The sequence below is a fragment of the Ictidomys tridecemlineatus genome, chromosome 1, assembly GCF_052094955.1.
Source record: "Ictidomys tridecemlineatus isolate mIctTri1 chromosome 1, mIctTri1.hap1, whole genome shotgun sequence".
Classification (NCBI taxonomy): Eukaryota; Metazoa; Chordata; class Mammalia; order Rodentia; family Sciuridae; genus Ictidomys; species Ictidomys tridecemlineatus.
Genome location: NC_135477.1, coordinates 91,277,506 through 91,302,706, shown reverse-complemented (window position 1 = coordinate 91,302,706; position 25,201 = coordinate 91,277,506). Strand labels below are relative to the sequence as shown.

The 25,201-nt window shown below is 30.8% G+C and overlaps 1 protein-coding gene across 6 annotated transcripts in view; it reads left to right on the top strand.

Annotated features, from left to right (window-relative positions):
- The window catches only part of Ssbp2 (single stranded DNA binding protein 2), a 332,846-nt gene that overhangs the window by 256,594 nt on the left and 51,051 nt on the right, over nucleotides 1-25,201 (top strand). For all 6 annotated transcript variants that reach the window (XM_040273490.2, XM_021724853.3, XM_021724768.3 and 3 more), the window contains one exon: nucleotides 19,230-19,289. In XM_040273490.2, the coding sequence (XP_040129424.1) occupies nucleotides 19,230-19,289 (60 nt within the window). The remainder of the gene's footprint in view (nucleotides 1-19,229; nucleotides 19,290-25,201) is intronic.

The window sequence follows — 25,201 nt, the reverse complement described above, 5'->3', positions numbered from 1 at the left end:
AAAATGCAAAGCTTATTTGAGAGTAGCTGGAATGGGACTAGATCATAAGAGCTTTAAGCCTATTAGAATTAAATCAATAAATTAAAGAATAATAATTTGTAACTGGCACATAAGGTACTAACTTAAGTAGTTCTGAGTTGTACTCTCTCTGTGAGTGCAATAAAACAGTTTTCCTAAATAAGTATATTCCTTTTATTCCTGTTTCCATTATACAATAAGTCTCTTCTTTTCCATGTGTAGACTTAAATTCATTACCAAGTAGAATTATCACATATTCTATACTTAATGAATTCATAACAAACTCAACCAATTACAACTCTAAAAATTATTTTGATTAATACTCCATACATTTAATAGGTCCATTCTGACAGTTAAGCTTTAGGTTAGAGATTTTTTTCTTTGTAACATTGTTCTCACTTAAACTTTAATGTTTCTATTGCAATGAGATCTTCTGTTGATGAGCAGGAGAAAAATTAAGTACAATCAGTGGAACTGTTTAGACATGGAAAAGATGGTATCAGGTTATTCATATGAAGTCATATTTAAAGTCATTTAAAATAAGACAGTTATTTACTTGGAATCTTTTTTATCAATGGAGTGATTTATATAAGAAATCCTATAAATTTCCAAAATGATTGCTGCCATAGAATTGGTGAATGACTTTAGAGCAGCTTTCTTACATCAAGAAGTCTGGCTGTTCAGGATAAGAGGGAAGACAATAAATCTAACTAGTGGTCAAATAGCTAACTGGAGTTGGGCAGTATTTGTAAAATAAAATATCATATTATAATGTGGTGTGAGTATTCTTTAGTGGCACATAGAACTGAGTCTGCAACTTTCCTGTCCCTGTGCTAAAGTCTTATTCAAAAATTTCATTGTATACTAAGAAATTTGAATTATGTATTAACAGGATCAACCTGCTGTTTATTCATTCTCATAGTATTCTTACAAAAAGACAGGCTAAAGGCTTCAATTTCTATAATTTTATTAAAATGGGAAGGAGTATTTTATAAATACATTAGATTTTCTTTTTGTATATGTATAATGATTAAAATAATTCAATAAAGTGTTCTACATAAAACAAGGGAAAAGTACTTATTCTTTTATGGTTTGAAACATTAAGACTGTTAACTCTGTTATTTTGTAAGATCACATAATTTTATGGGTAACAAGGAAGCTTCTCTTGTGACCTTACTATAACCTTAAAGCAATGGGTATTTCTTATTTTAACTGAAAAATTTCCGAGAAAGGGTGAAAACGTTTTATTTTTTCCTTTTCCTGCTCTATATCGTAGGAAGCTTTAAAGATGGAAACTATACCTTGCTTATCACTCTATAACTAAACACATTCATATATCTTATATGAAAACAATATAGCTTGGTGTGGTGGTGCATGCCTGCAATTCCAGCAACTTAAGAGGCTAAGGCAGGGGGGTTGCCAAGTTTAGAGGCCAGCCTAAGCAACTTAGGGAGACCCCCATTTCAAAAAATAAGAAGGACTAGGAATAAAGTTCAGCAGCACAGCTCAATCTCCAATATTTAAAAAAATCCAAATATAAACTTTTAATAGGTGCTAACAGATACTCTATAACTAATGTGGCATGTACTTGTAAACATCTAATTTGAACCTATAAAAGACTATATAGACTTGCCCATTTTTATCAAATATTATATTTTGTTCTGATTTTTTTTGGTGGGGGGTGGGTACCAGTGATTGAACTCAGGGGCATTCCACCACTAAGCCACTTCCCTAGCCCTGTTTTGTATTTTATTAGAGACAGGGTCTCACTGAGTTGCTTAGCACCTCACTAAATTGCTGAGGCTGGCTTTGAACTCGAGATCCTCCCACCTCTGCCTGCTGTGATTACAGGTGTGCACCCCCACACCCGGCCTTGTTTTGATTTTTATAATGATACTTTTGCTATATTCTAGTCATTAAAACTTTAGTTTTCTTAACTGAAACTGTTTAAGTCTATTAATATATTGATATTGGATTATAAATTTAAGGCGTTTACATGAGTAAGATTATAAAAACTTGTTGAAAATAAAGTATTCCAAGTAATTTAGTTTCACACCAAGGTGGTCATCCATATATTAGAATCTAAATTGATCAAAACTCTTTGATATTACAGCAGATTTATGGGGCACAGTTTGTTTGCAAGATTAGTATTAACAATGGTAAAGCTGCTTTGCCATCTAGTGGTGATTCGAAGATGTCTTCATGTGTTCAGGATCTATTTTCCAAGGTGCTATTTTTAGCAAGACTGCGTTGTAGCAAGCTGACCTAATGCTTTGACATAGTAATAATACAAAAAGAAGGGAAAATATTATAAGAAAATTCCCCTTTTTCTCCACGGTATTGTTATTGACTAGAAAAGGCTCAATAGAGATAACATTTATAAAGAAACAGGACAAAAACAAAGCTCAGAGTAACAAAATATTCTAAATAGTTTAAAAGAAAAAGAATCAAAATGAATCAAAAATGAGAAATTTTTTATATAATATAATATTAATCTAACACTTGAAACTGAAAAACAAGAAGAGATATTTTTAAAAGCTCCAGGTTAAATGTTTCTGGGATTTATTTAATATATTTTTGGAAATAAAGTTCTATATTTTGAAGATCTGTATTCATTTGCTCTTCTATTTCTAGTCAGACTATCTGAAGCCAGCCATTTTTTAAATCAGTAGCATCAGTTTTACACTAATATTTATGTTTAAATAATCTACATATATTTATATTATATACATATATTTAAGTAATATACATATCTTGTCAATTTCCTTCTCTTATTAACCTGGGTATTGTCTTTTCTTCCAATGATTTGACTTTATTTTTTTCTTTTCTGACCATGACAATTTCAGAAATTCATGTTTGAAAATACTCTACACCCAGGAACACTCCTTTTTCTTCTCCCCTTAAGTTGTAGATATTATCTTAGATCTTAGTAACCAAAACATCACTTGATTTACCTTAGTTTGAATGAGAAGCGTACTGAAAATCTGAAGTAGAATTTACTTACTAAAATATAATATCTAACATTATATACATAGTTTTAAAAATTCAGCTATTAGAAGATTATTTCTCAGAATTAAATACACCAAATTTGGATGGATGGTAGTGGGAACGATGACTTCTTTAAAAAAAAAAAAAAAAAAGCTCAAGCAACTTTCTTAAAACTATAATTTTGAATCTTTAAAGAACAGGGATTCTAAATGTTGAAAATAGAGCAAGACTTCTCTCTAGTATAAAGATAAAAGCAACTAAAAAAATAAAGGTGCCTTACAGCTGCTGGCTTTGATAATGCTATCCTGCAGTCGTGGTAATAGTTTTTCTGGTCTCAACTATTAGAACAAATTAAAACTGCTCAGCTTGAGTAACTAAATAAGCTTTTTAAAAAATTGCAGTTCAGACAACTCAAGACCCCACAGCAGTGACTAGATGGACAGGGAACAAAGACTGGAGTGACGGATAGAGAGAGTCTTGGGTCTTGCAATGAAAAAGAATGAAGTACTTGCCTATTAGAAATCTCATTGTTATTATTAATATTATTATTTGTCAATATGGGTATTTAAGAAAAAGTTAGATTAGCCACACAAGATCAGTATTTGATTTTCCTTCTGGTTTCATGCTACTTCTGTGAAGCTAAAGGTGTCAAACAGTTAATATGAAACATAAAATATATTTTTAAATCGTATTTGTGAAAAGGAGCTTAGGTATTTTTCAGATACTTTGAAATTAGGTTTTTCTTTTGGAAGTATATTATTGAAAATTCTTCCCAGAGCACTTTAGTTTTTATTAAACTCCCTTGATAAAATATTTATATAGAGCAAATTGCAAGTATGTCAAGGCTATTTATAATACAATTTTGGTTTTTTACTTAATGTTGGTTCACAGAAACAAAAATGATCAAGCATTCTTTGGGAAATTAAAAATAAAGACTGGATTATTATATTATTAATTTCCTATGTAGTAGGGATAGCTTTGTCTTAAGTATATATTAGGAAGCCTCTACTCTTTTAAAAATAACTTATCACTTGGTGGTGTTCATAAATACTTTGTCTTATGTTCTATGTCAGGGGTTGACAAACTTTCTGCAAAGAGCCATATAGTAAATATATTCTATTTATAGGTCACCTGGTCCCTGTCACAACCACTCAGCTCTTTTCTTATTGCAGAAAACCAGCAATAGATACCATGTAAATTAATGTGCATGACTGTAAAACTTTATTTATCCAAATAAATGTTGGGCCAAATTTGTCCTACTCCTGTTTTATATAGATATGGTAAGAGACTCAACAACTAAGGACCAAAGTTTTTCTAAATGTGTAAAGGGAATCTCTGAGAGTCCTGGTAGTTATCCAGTTTCCAGTATATCAAAATTCTTCGATATGGGTAGTGTGAGTTTAGAAATCCTTTGATTTTATTGTTGTTATTGCTTGTTTTGTTTCTAATACATGAGACAAACTATATTTTGAAAACCACTTGTGAAGATTGCCATCAACACGAAACAACAATTATTTATTTTCCCTCCCTAAGTTACTACAGAGAACAAGATAAACAGAAAGTCCTGCCCCTAAAGAATCTAGAATCTATAAGGAAAACAGTAAACAAAAGAATTATTTTTAATATATGATATTTCAGATAGTGACAGGGATTAAGGAGAAAAAATCAAAGAGAAAAAGAAAATATATAGCATTCCATTAGTTCCATAAGGGTGGCCAGAGAAAGACTTAACCTTAAAGACATCATTTGAGTAACGATTGGAAGAAAACAAAGGAACAAACCATGGGATGTTTGGGGGAAGAATAGGTGTAGGCTGAGAGAAAAGAAAATGCAAAGACCCAGAGTTGAAAGAATGGTTGGGGTGTTGTTATTGTTGTTGTTGTTGTTTTAAGGAATAAGAAGGTCTGGGTAGTTAAAGTGAAGTGTCAGCTGGGGGAAATAGGTATTAAGTCTCAGAGAACAGAAAGTCTGATGACTTAGAACTTTCTAGGATCTTAGAGAGACTTTGTTTTTTATGGGGAGTAGAGGCATCTAATAGAGTTTTTTTGTATGTGTGGTTATATGTTGAGATTACTCTGTAGGAAAGCATAGCAGCAAGAAAACTAGTGTGGATAACATTGAAGAATTTTGGGAAGGCATTATTATGCTACCAATGTGATAGCAATAAGAGAAGTGGTTGGATTCTCCTATGATTCCAGTGGCTCCTGAGGCTGAGGCAGGAGAATCTCGAATTCAAAGCCAGCCTCAGCAACTTAGCAAGGCTCTAAGCAATTTAATCTGTTCTGTAGAAAAACTAGCATATAGTTCAGATATGAGTTGAGTACCTTTAAATATAGACTTAATGTTTACAGGTAAGTCACCAAATGAACATGATAGTGTTATTTTGTTTCTAAGGAAAGTAAAACTATATATAATCAGCCATTTATATCAGAAGACCAAGCCATAGGCTAGATTTTTAACAAAGCTTTTCATCTCTGTGTGGGAATTTGAAAGGACTTCTGCTTAATCAGTAGAAACTTCCCTAGCATATCAAGATACCAGAAGGGTAAGAACAAAGTTATATATATATATAAATTTTAAATGAATAATGAATATATAATGTATATAAATGTATGTTTAAATATATTTATATAAATATATATATATATTTAAATATGTAATATATATATATATATATATATACACACACACATACACACCTAAAGGTACATTTTAAGTAAACTGAAGTAACTGTCTCCCAACTGGAACTAGTTTACATGGAATTATGAATATACAATAGGGAAAAAGAAGAGAGGAGGAATATTTTTGCATTATTTAGTGAAAAGTTAAGATGTTGGACTGGGGCTTTAGCTGAGTGGAGGAGCATTTGCCTCACACCTGTGAGGCATTGGGTTCAGTTCTCAGCACCACATAAAAATAAGTTCATAAAAGACACTGTATCCATTTACAACTTTAAAAAAAAGTTAAGGTGTTTTTTAAAAAATTAAAAATTAAGTTTTAAAATTATTTAATTTTTTGGTCTCTTTATTGAATCAGCCTGATACTATATCTTATATTGTAAATCTCACATATTTATTTTAATAACCCAAACTGTCTTTTTTTTTTAGTCATTGTCCTTTAGTTAGTAGTTGATGGTAGAAGAGTTTATATGGGAATGTACCTACCTGTCTCATAGACATAGAAAAATATGTGTCTGTGCATATTTCTGGATATAAGTTGCTTTAAGCAAACCATTAACATTTGATAGACTGTTCTTCAAACTTTTATACTGTATTAGACCACCAGACAGCATAGTCCCTACTCACAATCCATAGTCTGTTGCCATGCACCTCTATCTGGTGACTATACAGTAATGAAGGTTTGAGAAATACTATCATCTTATTGAAAAGGCTGATAATATAAGTGACCAATTTTGATGTATAGACTAAATCAATATCAAAAGAATCAACCTGCTTGTAACTCTACACTGTATGGGGCTAGACTTTTCAAAATAATACAAGGAAACTTGGTCAGTTATTACTTTACAGTTATTTTAATTAGGTCTTAATGATGATAAAATACATCTAAGATGTATGAGAGATAAACTGCATACTTATGCTGATCAGCAGAATATGCCAGCACAAGTATGTCATTTTGTGAGCTAAATTAGTTTAGTACTAGTTGGAATTGAAATGTGTTAATCAAGAGTATCTTATTCACTGGAGTGTCAGTAATGTCTGATGGAGATTTTCATGAAAAGCAGAAAAGAAACTAAACAAATTAAGATGTATGAATTGTAAAGGAACTTCAAATTCATTTGATGTATAATTTATGCATAATTACTTTTTTACAGGAAGCTTATGAAGCATATCATGGAATTATAAAAATAAAAATATATAAACATTAAAATATAGTTGAGGGTTGGGGTTGTGACTCAATGGTAGAATGTTTGCCTAGCATGCATGAGGCCCTGGGTTTGATCCTTGGCACCACATAAGAAGATAAATAAATAAAATAAAGTCATTGTATCCATCTACAACTGAAACAATACTTTAATTTTTTTTAAAAAATATGGATGAGATGAAATAAGTTAATGATTTTTCAAAATAATGTTTTCCAATATTATTTATTATTGTTATGACTTAAAAAAGTTAACATATTTAAGTTAAAAGAATGTATTGTTTTTTACTAGAAAAACTAGGGATATAAGAACATATCTCAACATTATAAAAGGTATCTGTGCTTAACCTAAAGCCAAAATCATTTTAAATGGAGAAAAATTGAAACATTCCCTCTAAAAACTGGAACAAGGCAAAGATGCCCTATATTACCACTTCTATTCACATAGTTATTGAAATTCTAGCCAACGCAATTAGACAAAAGTAATTAAAGGAATACAAATAGGAAAAGAAGAACTCAAACTATCATTATTTGCTAATGACATGATTCTATACTTAGAGGATCCAAAAAAATTCCACCAGAAAACATCTAGAATTAATTAATGAATTCAGCAAGGTAGCAGGATATAAAGCCAATACCCACAAATCAAATGCATTTTTATACATCAGTTATGAATCCTCTGAAAGAGAAATTAGGAAAACTACCCCATTCACAATAGCCTCAAAAAAAAAAAAAAAAGAAAGAAAGAAAGAAAGAAAGAAATACCTGGGAATCAACAAAAGAGGTGAAAGATGTTTACAATGAAAACTACAGAACACTAAAGAAAGAAATTGAAGACGACTTTAGAAAATGGAAAGATCTCTCATGCTTTTGGATAGGCAAAATTAATATTATCAAAATGGCCATACTACCCAAAACGCTATACAGATTCAATGTGATTTCAAATAGAATCTCATAATTATTCCTTATAGAAATAGAAAAGGCAATCATGAAATTTTATTTGGAAAAAAAAAGAGACCCAGAATAGCCAAAGCAATTCTTAGCAAGAAGAGTGAAGCAGGAGGCATCACAATACCAGACCTTAAACTATACTACAAAACTATAGTAATAAAAACAGCATGGTATTGGCACCAAAATAGACATGTAGACCAATGGTACAGAATAAATGACACAGAGGCAAAACCACACAAATACAGTTATTTCATACTAGACAAAGACACCAAAAACAATATGTTGGGGAAAAGAACCTCTTCAACAAATGGTGCTGGGAAAATTGGAAATCTATATGCAGCAAAATGAAAATAAACCCTTATATCTCACCATGCACAAAATTCAACTCAAAGTGGATCAAGAACCTAGGAATTAGACCAGAGACCCTGAGCTATTTGAGGAAATGTAAGCCCAAATCTTTATCACATGAGATTAGCCCCTGACTTCCTTAAGAAATAAAATCAAGAATTAATAAATGGGATGGGCTCAAACTAAAAAGCTTTTTCTCAGCAAAAGAAACAATCAATAAAGTGAAGAGAGAGCCTATATTTTGGGAGCAAATTTTTGCTACACACATTAGATAGAGAACTAATCTCCAGGAAGTATGAAGAACTCAAAAAAATTTAACACCAGAAAAAAAAAACTAATCAATTAATGGACTAAGGAGCTGAACAGATACTTCTCAGAAGAACATATACATTTGATCAACAAATATATTTAAAAATGTTCAACATCTCAAGTAATTAAAGAAATGCAAATCCAAGCTACTCTGAGACTTCATCTCACGCCAGTTGGAATGGCAGTTGTCAATAATACAGACAACAATAAATGTTGGCAAGGATGTGGGGGAAAAGGCACACTCAAACATTGCCGGTGGGACTACAAATTGGTGCAACCAATTTGGAAAACAGTATAGAGATTCCTTAGAAAACTTGGAATGAAACTATGATCCAGCTATTCCACTCCTGGGGCTATACCCAAAGGACATAAAATCAACACACTATAGTAATGCAGCCCCTTCAATGTTTATAGCAGCACAATTCACAATTGTGGAAGCAACCTAAATGCCCTTCAAAAGAAGAATGGATAAAGAAACTGTGACATATATAGCCACACATACACACAATGGAATATTACTCAGCATTAAAAGAGAATAAAGTTATGGCATTTGTAAGTAAATGGATAAGAGTTGGAGAATATCATGCTAAGTGAAGTAAGACAATCCCCGAAAACCAAAGGCTGAATGTTCTCTCTAATAAGTGGATACTGATCCATAATGGGGAGGGCATGGAAAAAATGGAGGAACTTTGATGGGGCAAAGGGGAGGGAGGAATGAGGAAAGATGGTGGAATGAGATGGACATCATTACCCTAGGTACATGTATGGAGAAAATCACAGAATTTAATTAACAAAAATATATAATAAAAAGTAATGTTTTATTTTTAAAATAATATTTATGCTTTTGGTTAAATCTCATACTAAATATGTTTTATTTCCTTTCTGGGACTATGAATAAATAATTACTTCCTGTCGTAGTTACTGTCTTTAAAATTACATCTTAGTTTCTAGAATAAATTTTCTTTGTACCAGGTATTGAACTCAGGGGCACTCAACCACTGACCCACATCCTCAGCCCTATTTTTGTATTTTATTTAGAGACAGGATCTTACTGAGTTGTTTAGCACCTCCCTGTTGCTGAGGTTGGCTTTGAACTTGAGATCCTCCCATCTCAGCCTTTGAGCCACTGGGATTACAGGTTTGTGCCACCATGCCTGGCTTAGAATAATTTTCATGTCATAGAATTATGTCTTATTCCCTGTATCAATTTAAAACATTACATTGAAAATATCAAAGGAAAGATTAAATCTACATCTAAAGCCATTTCTGTGCATAATCAAGTGAGATAAATATTTGATTTTTGTGTAGTTAATAAGATGACTGAAAATAATCTGTAATTTTCCAGGCTTTATCTCACTTTGTACCTTGTGTTTTTGCCTCAGTGTTGAGGGAAGCAAGCTACTTTTTTTGGCAAATAACCCTTCTCTTAAGGATGTTTGGTCCAAAGATAGCTATATGCTAAAGATAATATAATATTGAGAAAGCAGACTTTTAATGTTCTGATTCAAATGCTAAAGCCTTTTCTTAGTAGAAAGAAAATATGTTGTTGAAAACATTTCTGAGTCCTGAGCTAAGGATTATATAAACTTTGAAAATATATTTCAATCTAAAAAGATTTGGATCCCATGTGTGAACATGGCACCAGAGACAATCAAGGGGTGAGCTGCTATATTGAATTCTTAGCAGTTCTGATGGTTGGTGTATGTTTCACAAAAAGATCAATAAGTTATCATACTTTTCTAGCCAAATCATGTATAAATTACCCACTATTCTTTTATACCAAATGGTGGTTACTAAATATTGCTACTCAGTAAAACTAAGAATCATTATTTTAAAACCGGACACACTAGTAATAGAAAAACTTTAAAGCAGTAGGAAAAAAAAATGAAATTCCTTGCTACTCATCTAAATTATAAGCTCTTATATGTTGTTAATATGGATATTGTAATTATAATAGAGTCTCCAACTCTTTGTTCTTTCTTACTCCTGGGTTCTCCAGAATATATAGTTTATCCTATTTAACCAAGCAGAACTTTTCCCTCTAGGCATATTTTATAAGCATTTTCTTACTAGACAACAAGAGGTTCTCTATGAATAGTGTGGTTTACTCTTTATAATATCAGTAGATACTACCTATTTCTAGGTTGTAAATTGGCTAGGTAAGATTTTAAACAAAACCAAGCTTTATTCCATCTTTTGCTGGTTTGGGGAGTCTACCATCAATGTTATTCATCACTCAGTCAATGAGCCAGCTAATGAACCAACTAAATATTTATTGAATTCTTGCTCTTTACATTCTTAGAATGTGCTAGCCACTTCTTTCTCTTCCTCATGAATCCCATTATGGCTTATCACATTATAATAAACATTTTTATTATGATGATGATACTCTTCTAATAATACCATTTCCATTAATCTCCATTCCCTATTCCTGTCAGCAGTTATAGTAAAAGCACAAACAATATATTAAAGACTATAATATATTATCAATATTGCACCAAAAATATTTAAGAGATGGAGATCTTGTTAAATTTGTGGCATTACTTTTAGTCTGGTGAATCAAGAGCACATGCTAATTAGTGCTTTATATGCAAAATAACTTGTTTACCTGAAATACCGCTGCCTTTCCAATTTTTTATGTTTGAGTGGTTAAGAATTTTACATTTAATAAATGGTTGCACACTTGCTAGGGTGGCCTGAGAGTAAGTACCAAGTCAGGCTTATGTGTGTTCAGTTGGTGATAAGAATAAGTGTGTGTGTACATGTAATTATTCTATAAAGGTATTCCTAAATCAGAGAGCTATAGAGGTAAGATAACTAATACAGCAGTTAAGAAATTTTGTCTTTGGTTTTCTTTTGCATAAAATGAGGAAATTGGGTTAATAAACTCTACAAAGGAAAACTTCTGCTTTAACTTATGTCATAAGACATTTAAATAAGATTCTGTAAGTTGTATTTTATCATTCTTGTTTAACAGCTTATAAAACTTGGAGTAATTTTATGAAATGCAAAGTCATTTGTTAAGCAAATATTCACTTGCTAAATTATCTTGTTAAGTTCATTTTTTCTTCAACTTTGTAATTTTGCATTTTGGTCATTTAAAAAAGTTTTCTTAAATTTAGAAGCAAATTTCACATGAATAATTTTGTCCTGAAGAAAGCTAGACTTTCCAGTATAGTAGCTCAGGCCTATAATCCCAGCAACTCAGGAGGCTGAGGCAGGAGGATCACAAGTTCAATAACAGCCTCAGCAACTTAGCAAGGCTCTGAGCAACTTAATGAGATTCTTTTCTCAAATTTTAAAAAGGTAAAAAAGGTTGGGGATGTGGCTCAGTGGTTAAGCGCCCCTGAGTTCATTCTCTAATACAAAAAAAAGAAAAGAAAAAAGTCCAGAGTTATTTTAAATTAGATAAGTTCTATGTAATTTTATGTTTTAGAATGTGTCTGAGTTTTCTGAAGTATAAACTGTCCTAAATATTAACTTTGTGCATTGTAATGAAACTAGTATCGAGTACTCCCTCACTGATTTATTCTAAATTGAGCTCATAATATATAGAATACAGAAAGTATTTAAGTGATTGACATTTTTAAAAAATTATATTTTAACTTTTTAATTATTTTAAATTATCCTTATTATCATACTATATTTCAGAACTAATATTTTAAAAATTTCTAAAGCCAAACTGAAATATTTAAATTAAGGCATTAGTTGATTTATACATGACTATACCAGTCTCAGGGATTCTAAGAAATACCAAGTTTTTAAGTTAATGCCCTGAACATTACTTGCTCTAATATTTTGTGTTCTTTCCTCTGAAGTAGATTTCCCTCATGTCAAAGCATACACATTAAATCCTATATGATAAATGATATAAACAAAATGCTAAGGAATTCGAGGGAAACAAGCCTGTAGAGATTCTTTGAAGAGGGAGTGACATTTAAACTGGCCCTTGAGGAACTGATAGATGTTTATTTGGCAGAGAAAGGAAAGTACAGAATCATCATAAGAAATAGAGAATATTTGCAGTTGAGCAATATGTCATTTGAGATGTAAAGTTTTATCATGTATATCTTAAAAGAATTAGGGAATAGAGCTGGGCATGGTGGCGCATGCCTGAAATTCCAGCGACTCAGGAGGCTGAGGCATGAGGATTACAAAAACTAGCCTCAGCAGTTTAGCAAAGGCCCTAAGCAATTTAGCAAGACCCTGTCCCTGAATAAAATATTTTTTAAAAAAGGTCTGGGGACATAGCAGTTGCTAAGTGCCCCTGGGTTCAGTCGCTGGTTTCAAAAATAAAAAATAAAAATAAAATAAAGGACGGTATAAAATGGTTTATATCACCTGTAATTTCACTTTGGGCAAGTCATTTATAAAATAGTTCCATTGAGGTGCCTAGAACCTTCAGAGCAGGAAAAAAATTGGACTGAGAAATCTACCTTCAATTAGTGTACGGGAAAAGAAAAACTGGTTCCTTCTAATTCTTAGGGAATTGAGATGAACTACTTAAGCACTCTTGAAAGATCAAATGAGAAAAGGGACACTACTATTTTCCACTAGCAGAAACAGCAAGGAGTAAGGGGAAGTCTCTTTTAGGAAAGCAGAAGTTCCATGAATAATTCTGCTTCCATGAATTATTCCATGAATAATTCTTGGTATAGTAGAAAATAAAAATCCTTTAAAATTGAATGACATCCACTCTGAAATAAATTATGATTCTAAGAGGTATAATTTTTTTTTCTCTATAAGACAACTTGAGGGCCATCTGGGCACTTGATTTGTATTTCTATTAGAATATTTTTTTCTTTTATTTTCTCATCAAATATCTATTGATTTTCTGAAAGTATATTTATTTTTATTCCTTTCATTCTTCATCATCCCATTCCTTCTAGGCTGCCTTAGGTAGCCATCAAAATAATACCATAGACTGGGTGGCTTAAATAGAAATTTATTCCTTGGAATTTTATAGGTTAGAAAACTAAAGATCACAGTATTCAAGGTGAGAGCCATCTTCCTGGTTTGTAGGGTCAGATTCTCAAATGGGGGGTGGGGGGAGGAAGAGAGGGAGAGAGGGAGAGAGAGATCATGTGTGCCTCTTTTTGTAAGGGAACTAATCCCATTCATGAGAGCCCATGACCTAATTACCTCTCAAAGGCCCCACCTCCAAATAGATACTGGGGATTAGAGTTTAGGTACTTTGTAGAGATACATTAAATCCATACCAGAGGCAGATAATTGAAACAGGTCAAAACAAAAATGTATGCCTGTTAATGCAGTTTCCATATGTCAGAGTACTAACTATGCTACCCAGTTTATCTTAAAAACCTTCTTACCTCATACATTTTACCAAATTTGTAAACTTTTTTGAAGTATAGCTTTAATTTTTAGTCATTCATAGAACTAACTGCATGTGCTATCAGGTAGGGATGATATATGACTTCTGAGGAAAGGCACCAGAATAAAATTTTATTTTCTTTGTGTTCTTTGAACATTCTGTTTGTTCAAGATCTAGCCAGATATAGAGGATATTTTTTCCAGAAAATTGTTTTTCCTTTTAATCACAAGACTAGGAACTTTGAAAAATCCTAAACAATGGGGAAGGATCTTCATCTGCTTTGTTCAAAGATATCTCCAACCACTTAGAATAGTGCTTTTGTGGGTGTTTAATAAATATGTGTTGAATTAGCGAATTTTACTGTACCTATTAATCAATAATTTCTGCTTTGTTATTTTCCCAATTGACTATTAATGCAATACAACAAAGATCACCATTGTTTATTGGTATATTTCTTTTTTTGACTAGGTTTTCCTATTTCTCTAGAAAGGGTGGTAATAGTTTTTCCAATTCTTTTGTAAAGATGGTTTATGTCTTAGTAATTGTTATCCTTATCCCTTATCACACCCGCTAATATTTGTTAATATAAATATTTACAGCCATCCACAATATACTAATCTTTATATTTCAGGCTAATATTGAAATAACACAAAATTATAATTTTATAATGCTACCCCATAAGCTGACTCTGCCTCACAGCACCCCTTGATAGGGCCTTTAATCACTAGGAAAGTACAGACAATCCCACTAACATATGTTCATTCACAATGCCATCCACCAGAGAAAAAAATTTGCTCCAAATATTCCATTAAATAATAACTATAACATCTTTTTTTATAATCTGATACTCTTTTATGTACTTTTTAAATTATACATGACAGTGGAATATGTATTTTAACATCATACATACATGGAGTATAAATTCCCATTTTTGTGGTTGTACATGATGTAGTACACTGGTTATGTATTTATATATGAACATAGGAAAGTTATGTCTGATTCATTCTACTGTCTTTCCCATTCTCATCACACCTCCTTTCCCTCCACTCTACCCTGTCCAATCCCATGAACCTCCTCTCTCCCACCACCTATTGTGAGTCAGCATCCACATATCACAGAGAATATTTAGCCTTTGATTTTGGGGGGATTAGCTTAATTCACTTAGCATGATAGTCTTCAGTTCCATACATTTTCCTGCAAATGATATAATTTTATTCTTCTTTATGGCTGAGGAATATTCCATTGTGTATATATACCACATGTTCTTTATCCATTCATCCATTATGATGAATTCATAAATTCATCATTAATTTATGAGTTCTAAAAGTTTTCTAGTGGCGTTTCTTAAGTCTTCTAAAACCTAGGTTGCTTCTATAGCTTAGCTATTGTGAATTGAGCTGCTGTAAACATTGATGTGGCCACATCACTATAGTATGCTGATTTTAAGTCCTCTGGGTATAAACTGAGGAGTTGGATAACTGGGTCAAATGGTGGTTCCATTCCAAGTTTTCTGAGGAATCTCCATATTGTTTTCCATAGTGGTTGCACCAATTTGCAGTCCCTCCGGCAAAAATGTGTGAATGTACCTTTCCCCCCACATTCTCACCAACATTTATTGTTACTTGTATTTTTAATAATTGCTGTTCTGACTAGAGTGAGATGAAATCTCAGTGTAGTTTTAATACACATTTCTCTAATTGCTAGTGATGTTGAACATTTTTTATTTGTTGACCATTCGAATTTCTTCTTCTGTGAAATGTCTGTTCAGTTCCTTTGCCCATTTATTGATTGCTTTGCTTATCTATTTGTTTATTTATTTTCTGGTCTTAAGTTTTTTGAGTTCTTTGTATATCCTGGAGTTTAATGCTCTATCTGAGGTACAGGTGGCAAGGATTTTCTCCCATTCTGTAGGTTCTATCTTCACATTTTTATTTCCTTTGCATGAAGAAGCTTTTTAGTTTGATACTATCCTATTTATTGAATCTTGATTTTATTTCTTATGTTTTAGGAGTCTTGTTGAGGAATTTGGTTCCTAAGTCCACATGATGGAGAGTTGACTCTACTTTTTCTTTTAGTAGGTTCAGAGTCTCTGGTCTAATGCCTAAGTCCTTGATCATTTTGAGTTGAGTTTTGTGCGAGGTGAGAGATAAGGGTCTAATTTCATTTTGTTATACATGGATTTCCAGTTTTCCTGCACCATTTTTGAAGAGGCTCTCTCTCCTCCAGTGTTTGTTGGTAGTTCCTTTGTCTAGTATGAAATAATTGTATTTATGTGGGTTTGTCTCTATGTCTTCTATTTTGTACTATTGGTCTTCATGTCTGTTTTTGTGCCAATACCATACTGATTTTCTTACTACAGCTTTGTAGTAAAATTTAAAGTCTGATATTGCAATGCCTCCTGCTTCACTTTTCTCACTGAGGATTGCTTCAGCTATTCTGGGACTCTTATTTTTCTAAATGAATTTTATACTGTTTTCTATTTCTGTGAAGAATATCACCAGAAACTTAATAGGAGTTGCATTAAATCTGTATAGTGCTTTTGGTAACAAACTCATTTTGACAATATTAATTCTGCCTATCCAAGAACATGGGAGATTATTCTGTCTTTTAAGGTCTTTTTTAATTTCTTTCTTTAGAGTTCTTTAGTTTTCATTGTAGAGGTCTCTTGTTAGATTTATCCCCATGTATTTTTTTTGAAGCTATTGTGATTGGGATAGTTTTCCTAATTTGTATTTCACTTGAGTCACCACTGATGTATAGGAATGCAATTGATTTATAGATGTTAATTTTGTGTCTTCTACTTTGCTGAATTAATTTATAAGTTCTAGAAGTTTTCTAGTGGAGTTTTTGGGTCTTCTTAACATAGAATCATGTTATTATTGGCAAATAGGGATAGTTTGAGTTCTTCTTTCCTTATTCATATTCCTTTAATTTCTTTCTTCTGTTTAATTGTTCTGACCAGTGTTTCCAGGACTATGTTGAATCGAAGTGGTGAAAGAGGGCATCCTTGTCTTTTTCCAGGTTTTAGAGGGAATGCTTCTAATTTTTCTCTATTTAGAATGATGTTGGTTGTGGGTTTAGCATATATACCTTTTACAATGTTGAGGTATATTCCTATTATCCCTAGTTTTTCTAGTGTTTTGCACATGAATGAATGCTGTATTTTGTCAAATGCTTTTTATGCATTTATTGAGATAAAATCAAACACTGTAACACCTTTTTGCATTCAGATGAACATGGAAATATCAAATTCTCCATTTCAAATAAAGCACTTAGTATTATCCCAACTTTTGGTATTTAGTAATATTTTCCACATAATTTCCACCTTTCATTTCAAAGTGATTCTGTTATAGATAGGAAGTATTAGTAAATTTTTATTTTTTCCATATTTCAATAAACTGATATTATACTTTGAGTTAATGAATATATTATGAAACATCACATTGTAAAATAAAGGCATCCATTACAAAACCAGTGGCACAGTATCTAATTATTAAATTTCAAAAGTGCAAACAAAATTTACAAGATAGTTTCATAAGTGAAGTTTGGTGATTTTGAAAGGAAAGAGAATATAACAGAGGGGGAGTGAATTTTAGAATAAGTGTCTAGCTGTCAGTATGTAGTTTACTTATAAATCCAATTTAGAATAGAGTTTCAGAAATGAAAAAGGAAGCCAATTTTAATCAAATATGTGAAACCTAAACATTTTAAAATACACTGTTAAAACTGCTGTATCTCCCTAAATTTTGTCAGCTCCAGATTACTCTACTATCTGAATAATTCCTTTTTTTCTCTGTCCATATACAATGAATTCCTGTGCACATATGAACATATAGGAACACAGTGAACAAAAAGCCAAATTTCTAGCTTAATTAGAAAGTTCCTCTTGTTGATTTGTCAGACCCTTTAAAAGATACTATAGATGACTGTTGTGGCCCAGTGGTAGAGCGCTTGTCTAGCAATGTGAGGCCCTGAGTTCGATTCTCAGCACCACATGTAAATAAATAAAATAAAGGTCTATTGACAACTATAGAAATATTTTTAAAAACCAATGGTGTATTAAAAAAAGATACTTTAGAAAAAAATCTGTCTGGCAGAAATTTTTAGATATTCTTTTTCAGAGACTACTTTTGAAACAGATCTAGAAAACATGTAGTCTTGAGCATAAACTATAGGCCTATTTCTAATACAGTATAAATATAGGATTTAATTTTATAAAGTGCTTTAAATTTGATTTGCCCATACCTTATCTACTTGCTACCTGTTAAATTAGTCTCAATTTATATTAAATAATTCTTTATATTTATTTAATAATATGCAACCCTTTTTGAGTTAATAACCTGCTTATGTTACATGTAAGGAATCTTATGTTTAATTAATTATGTAGTGAGATTATCAGTAAACAAAATTATACATTTTCAGTGATTTAAAAATGCAACAAAAATGGAATTCTGCATAATTTATAAACTTGTAAAAAAATTGGTTCTCACATCTGAGTGACATAAAATATTCTCCAACATTATACAATCACTAAAATGATACATTTAGGACATTTTTCAATTTCTGGATTGAAAGATTCAACACATTTTAGGAGAGCAACTGATTCATCCAACAACATAAATTAGCTTGACTTTTAATAAGAGACCATTTTTTCTTTGGTTAAATATATATACATCATAATCTGTAGGTTCAAAATATGCAATGAAATATTAACTTTAAAATTTATAGTAAATCCTGAAATTTCTTTGCCATTATAAACAATTACAAAAGAAAAGATTAAATTTGGCAAACTTATAGTCATTAAAGGAAATTGATAATCAAATGTTACAATTGTGTCAAAAGTTTATATTTAGAACTTAATTGTATAATGAAATATCTTAAAAGCTTTCTCCTGAAGTCTTTATTGAGATTCATTTGCCTTTTCAAAAATCTTTTGGCCAATTAGATATTATTATCATTATTATCTTAACAATTCATAACTCTAAAAAGTTCACTGTAGTTAGTTTACTATCTTTGATATTTTTATATTTTCTCTGGAAAAATTTGCAACTATTCTACAAAATAAAAATAGGATGATGGTCTGGAGTTGTAGCTCAGTGGTAGAGCGCTTGCCTCACAGATGTGAGGTCCTGGGTTTGATCCTCAGCACCACATAAAAATAAATAAATAAAAATAAAGATATTGTGTCCATCTACAACTAAAAAACTATTTTTAAAAAATAGGGTGATAATTTTTCTTGGAAACATTTATTCTGCTGAAAGCAGTCACATAAGAAAGTAAATTGGTTTACATTTTGTATAATTCTAAAATTTTTAAAAAGTAGTTTATTTTCAGAACTGTTTTTTGCATTGTACTATTCTGGTTTTTTGTTTTGTTTGCTTATTTATTTGTTTTACTTCAATAGCCTTTTATGTCACCTCGGTACCCTGGAGGTCCAAGGCCCCCATTGAGGATACCTAATCAGGTAAGATTTGTGTGCTACTTAAGTTTTTTTAAAAAATGGATAAAGATCTTGAAAATGTCACAAATATTTCTTATCAGATAAAATATAAAATTATCCTTTCTCTACCTCACTTAATGCTACTTCTAGTAATATATAGTCTACTTCAAGGGTTGTCTAACTATTGCCTATAGGCTATTTTTGTAAATAAAGTTTTATTAGAATGGTACCACATAAATTTATTTATGTGTTCTCTGTGGCTACATTTACACGACCGTACAGATTTGAGTGGTCATGATGAGAACACATTTGGTTTGCAATGGTAAAATATTTACTGTCTGGATCTTCACAGAAAATGTTTGTCAACCTTTGGAGTCTACCTTATACTTTGATCCTAATTTTAAAGATTTAGATAATTTTGGTAAATGCTGATTATCCTTTCATTTAAAAGATGACAATGAATTTTCAGTGAATGTATCTTGGTTTACTTTCATATAATATAGCTTCAACATCATGGCTCTAACACTCATATAAATGTTGCCTAGTTATAATGTCATCTCAGGCAAATAATTAGCTACTTCTAGAAGAGTTAGATTTATTAATAAGCAAATATTTAACAATAAAGCTTCCAATTTTAGTCACAAGAGTTCTAAAGTTCCACAATAGTTTGTTCTTATTTTTAAAATCAATATTTATTTACTAAGGAGAATAAAATACAATTTTTTTTACTTATGGAGTTGTTGTTTACTTGAGGATACAGGCAGTGTGCCTGTGTGTATATAATAAAAGCAGAAATTAAGTGATGGTATGGTATGTTTATATGAAAATAATTTTCACAAATAATTGTCATATTCTCTAATTCTGTTATTGTGTACTGTAGTAATATTCCCAATATAAAGTAGACCCTCTTATCACAATAAATTCCTTTTCATTCTTATTCTCTTTCCTTTTTCACTTTTTTTACTATCAAAGTGGAGCAAGGTAGTTAGTTGCTAATTCACTTCATAGTGACAAAATTGTGCTTCTCCATTCCAAACTTATGCTTAAATTATGCTATGCCTTTGAAGTTTCCCAATATGCTGCTGTTCTCCAATCCTAGTGCACAGCCAAGTACCAAGACCCCCATCCCAAGGGATAAATTTAAGCAGAAACCAATGCTGAGTCATCCCATATTTTGATGCTTGCCACTCTTCACATTAGCAGCTACAGCATTTTTCTCCTACAGACTGAATCCACAATTCAGTACATTGGACCAGGGAATGATCCATGAAGTAAAAAAGAGAAGTACACAAATGCTTCAACATATGGGAATTAATATTTTCTCTATGAGTGAACCCGTATATATTGACAATCATATCTACCTATAGAGTTGTCTAAGTATTTTAAATTTCTTTTTAGAGAATAGAAATTTGCATCTTTGATGGAGTTTACATGATGTTTCAAATACCCTTCCCTAGCTTTTTTGTATAGCATAAGTCTAGGAAGTTCCTGAAAATGTGAATTAGCAAAATGTGAAATTTTTGTGTATTACCAGAATATTTCCAATTCTATATATTCTGTAGCAGTGATGAAAATGGTTTTGAATTATGCATTGAATAATTGCATTCATTTAACATTGTCAAAATGCCTGACATTTGTAAGATACTGTGCTAGGTTTCGTATCTATAGAGGCTAACAAAACTTAAGACACACTTCTAAGAAGAGGTTGTTGGTAGGAATGTGAAATTGTAAATCTAGATCGTTTGACATTTTTTAAGAAAAACTATGTAACGTCTTTGGAATTTATAAGGAAACATTTTTAAAATTTGAAGATAATAAAGTTATTATACAGGCTGTCTTTCTTCAAAAATTTTAAAGTCTTTACTACCTAAACATGTTTTAAAACAATTCTTCTCCTCTATGAGTGGCTCTTTTTTGTTATACCCACCAACTCATACGCATATTTAGTTAAACTTCAGTAATCCAGATATCTGTTGTCCAAACTTAAAGTGATTATATTTATGCTGTTTTTAAATACTCATGTTACTACTTTGAATAATATTATTGTAGAAAATTTTTAATCTATTTGGAGCATGACCCTTTCAAGCTCAAAGATGATTCTTCTATGTCATTATGTAGACATTAAAATAGAATTGTCAACTATTTTGTTGTCTAATTAGAATGATATATCAAAATATTTTAAATTTAGGTTTCATTTAAATTGATCATGATTTAGTAAAATTTATATATTGTTTCTAAGAAAGTAGGAAGTGAAATATTAACCTCTTCAGTAGGATTGACGATTCATTTTGAATATATGAAAGATATATCTTTAATAAACATACCCTTTACAACTTATAGTTACTAATTTGACTACAGATTTTAATTCGGGATTTTCCAATCTTTTTTTTTATTTCAGACTAAATCCATAATAGTTTATACTGTCTGTATATTTATAGGACTGGGTGTTCAGAATGTGGTCTGATATTACTATGCTGAAAAATATAAAAACAGGTAATAGTATCTAAAATGTTGAAAATCAAACCACAAAAAATATAACAGGTAATAAATATAAATTAATAAACATTTATATGAATAAAAAAATAAATTAAATCTACAAAATATATCAGACTATACAATTTTACATTGAACTTGGTTCAGTTCTCAGAAGGGGACCTTATTGAAACATAACCTAGAGTAGAACAGGTCTTTATTCTTTTATTCATGGATAAAATATCTAATCCAAAAAAATTTACAGCATGTATTCAACACTATGTTGAAGAATCAAGACAACCAGAAATACAGTGACTGTTAATGAAGTGAGTAATACTAAGATAAACTATTGATTTGGTGATCCTGTGTAATTTTGCAGATTAATACTCTATTTCTCTCCATTCCTGAAAAAAGTATCAAAAATTGAGGTAACATATAGTAAAACCTGTTGTCCATTTTATATGCTGAAGTTGAATTCAATATTCTAAAAACATACTACAACTGGCCATTCTACTGAGACCTTCAAACATATCTGTCAAATAATAGTTGAGTGGTTAAATAAATTATATTTAAAAATTGAAATAGAGTACAATTATTAAAAGACATGCTATAGAAGTAAACATTGATGTGCTAACATGTTTATGATAATACTATAGTATTACCAAATGTAAAAATATGTAATATATAAAAAACATATGTAAATATATCACCTTTGTTACATAAATGTACAAACTTTCTCTCATTCATCTTTACTCCTACCACACATATACTAACATTTGTCAAAAACAACCTGTAAAGACCATATCCTTTATTTCTGAGTAGTAGGATTATGAGTGAATTTTGCTTTTTAAAAATTTCAATCTTTTTTAAGGCTTGAATTGAGCTGGTATAACATCTGTGATTAGAGAAAGATATTATTAATTATATAAATAGATAAATGAAAATACAAATATTTTATTCATCTGGTAATTACATATATATATGATTGTCCTTTGGTAATATTTAATGTACAGTTCATATTGGTAAAAAGAAAAATACAATGGATGCAAAAGATAAGCAGATCTTAATAAGACTTACTTTTCAGATATGGAAAATATTAGCATGCATTTGAACAAAAAAAAAAATTTTGCTTGGACACTTACTCAAGATATTGAAAATAAATTTACCATATCCCCATGCAACCAAGACGTACATTTCAAGCAAAATGCATAGTTATTCTTCATTACATGTTCTATTATTTAAGATAAATAGTATTTCACATGTCCTTTACCAGTAATTTTCTATTTTTAGAAAACTTTTCATATGTAGAATTTAACTTTTATTTAGTGATATCAATATGAAACAAATAAGAGAAATCTGTTCTATAGAATAAATAATAGGAGTCTTATCACTCCAGATAATTTCTAATTTTAAAAATTAAAAATGAAGTCAGGCATGGTGGCACACACCTATAATCCCAGTGACATGGGAGGTTGAGCTAAGAGGATTGTAAGTTCAAAGTCAGCCTCAGCATCTTAATAAGACTCTGTCTCAAAATTAAAAGGACTGGAGATTTATCTCAATAGTAAAGCACTGGATTCAATTCCCAGTACCAAAATAATAATAATAATAATAAATGAAAATTAAATATTTTAACATGTTTAATATAAATTAGTGAGTAGTGTTGCAAAGCATAAAGTAGGGTTTTTTTTGGCCGTCAAAATATCACTTTCTGTCATTAGGAGCTTCTTATTTTTATTATGACGATTACTATTAATATACTTAAATAACTATTTAAAATCCAATGAGACCATCTTCAAAGCATATTTTTTCTTCATGAAAAAATAAATATTTAGTTTATGGGTTATGCCACACACACAAACATACACACACACACACACACACACACACACACACACACATACACATTCTTTCAATTATTTTCTACCTTTATAGAACAAAGTAAGTAAAAAAATTCAGTATGTATGGCAAAATTAATAATAATAATAATAATAATGACCGTCTCTTTCCCAAACCAAGAAAAGCTTAGACAGTGAACAGTATATAATCTTACCCAGTTTGAGTTATCTGGAGATTTGTGATATAATATTTAATTTCCATCAAAACATATCTCATTATTTTAGATTCAAATATATTTTTTTGGATATAGTCCAACCTAAAGAATGCATTGTCACTCATTCATTGACTATTCAAAATCACTCACAGGAAAAAAAAAATTCAATAGCTATTCTTTGAGGCTTACTATGTACTAGACACCATTCTAAATGTGGGGATGTCACTGAATAAACTAAGGAAAATACCCTTTCTTATTAAGCTGATATTCTAATGTAACACCACCCAATAGAACTTTCTGACATGATGGAAATGTTCTATATCTGTACTGTCACGTGCAATAGCATGTTTAATCACTTGAAATGTGACTGGTATGACCTGAATTTTTAACTTGAATAATTTTAGTAAATTTAAATCAAAATAGTTGCATGTGACAAAGGGCTATTACATTCATCTTCATAGTTGAGTGATTAAAATCAAAAAGTTAAAAATATATATCAAATGTTGACTTATATATAGGAACAAAAGGTCTTACCCTAAATAATATTTCTGTATTTCGATATCTTCCCTATTGATGATGGATTTTTAGAGAAAAAAGAAAATAATGGTAGTATTGTTCAAGGGACCTAGGTGGGTAATACACCTTCAGTCCAAAAACCAGTCATGTATGAGTCTGAGCAGGTGACCTTTTAGGCTTTGTTTTTCTTACCCATAAAATGAGAGAATAGATTCAGATGTTTTTAAAATCCCTTCTAGTTCTAACATTTCTTGATTATCTTAATTCTACTTCATATCATATAATTGAAAGACCTATTAAAAACTTGTGATGGACAATCAGGTTAACTAAATTATATCTTGAAAGCGTTGAGAAATTCACAATTTTTTTCATCATCAGAGAGTGTTTAGTCTAGGAAATATATACCAGACCTTAAGTTCCTAGAGGATCTTATCACTGAAATCCTGAGGCATCCTTTATAGATGAAATAATTCTTTTATGAAGCAAGCAGTTCCTCCATTTAATTACCTCTGCTTTGGTAAAATTTCTATTACTTCATTTATTTTAAATCCTAGGGTTTACATTTTGTGTTTCAGTACTTTTAGAATGTGTTGATGTGATTATAAGCCTTGATTCTACTTACTTATCAATAGTTTAGCTGTGAACAAATTTAACAAATCATAATCTTCATCATCAAAAAGGATTAATAGTAATATCCTCAAAAAATTATTGTAAGCATTGATTGAATAAAATAATAAATATAAGGAATTTGGCATAATTCATATACACTGGTTCACAAGTGTTTATTATCATTGATACTATGCTGTTTTTACATATCCTCATAATTAGTGTTATTTTTCTATGAAAGTAAAGATCTTTTATAGAACAAACAACATGTGCCAAAATTCCAACTAGT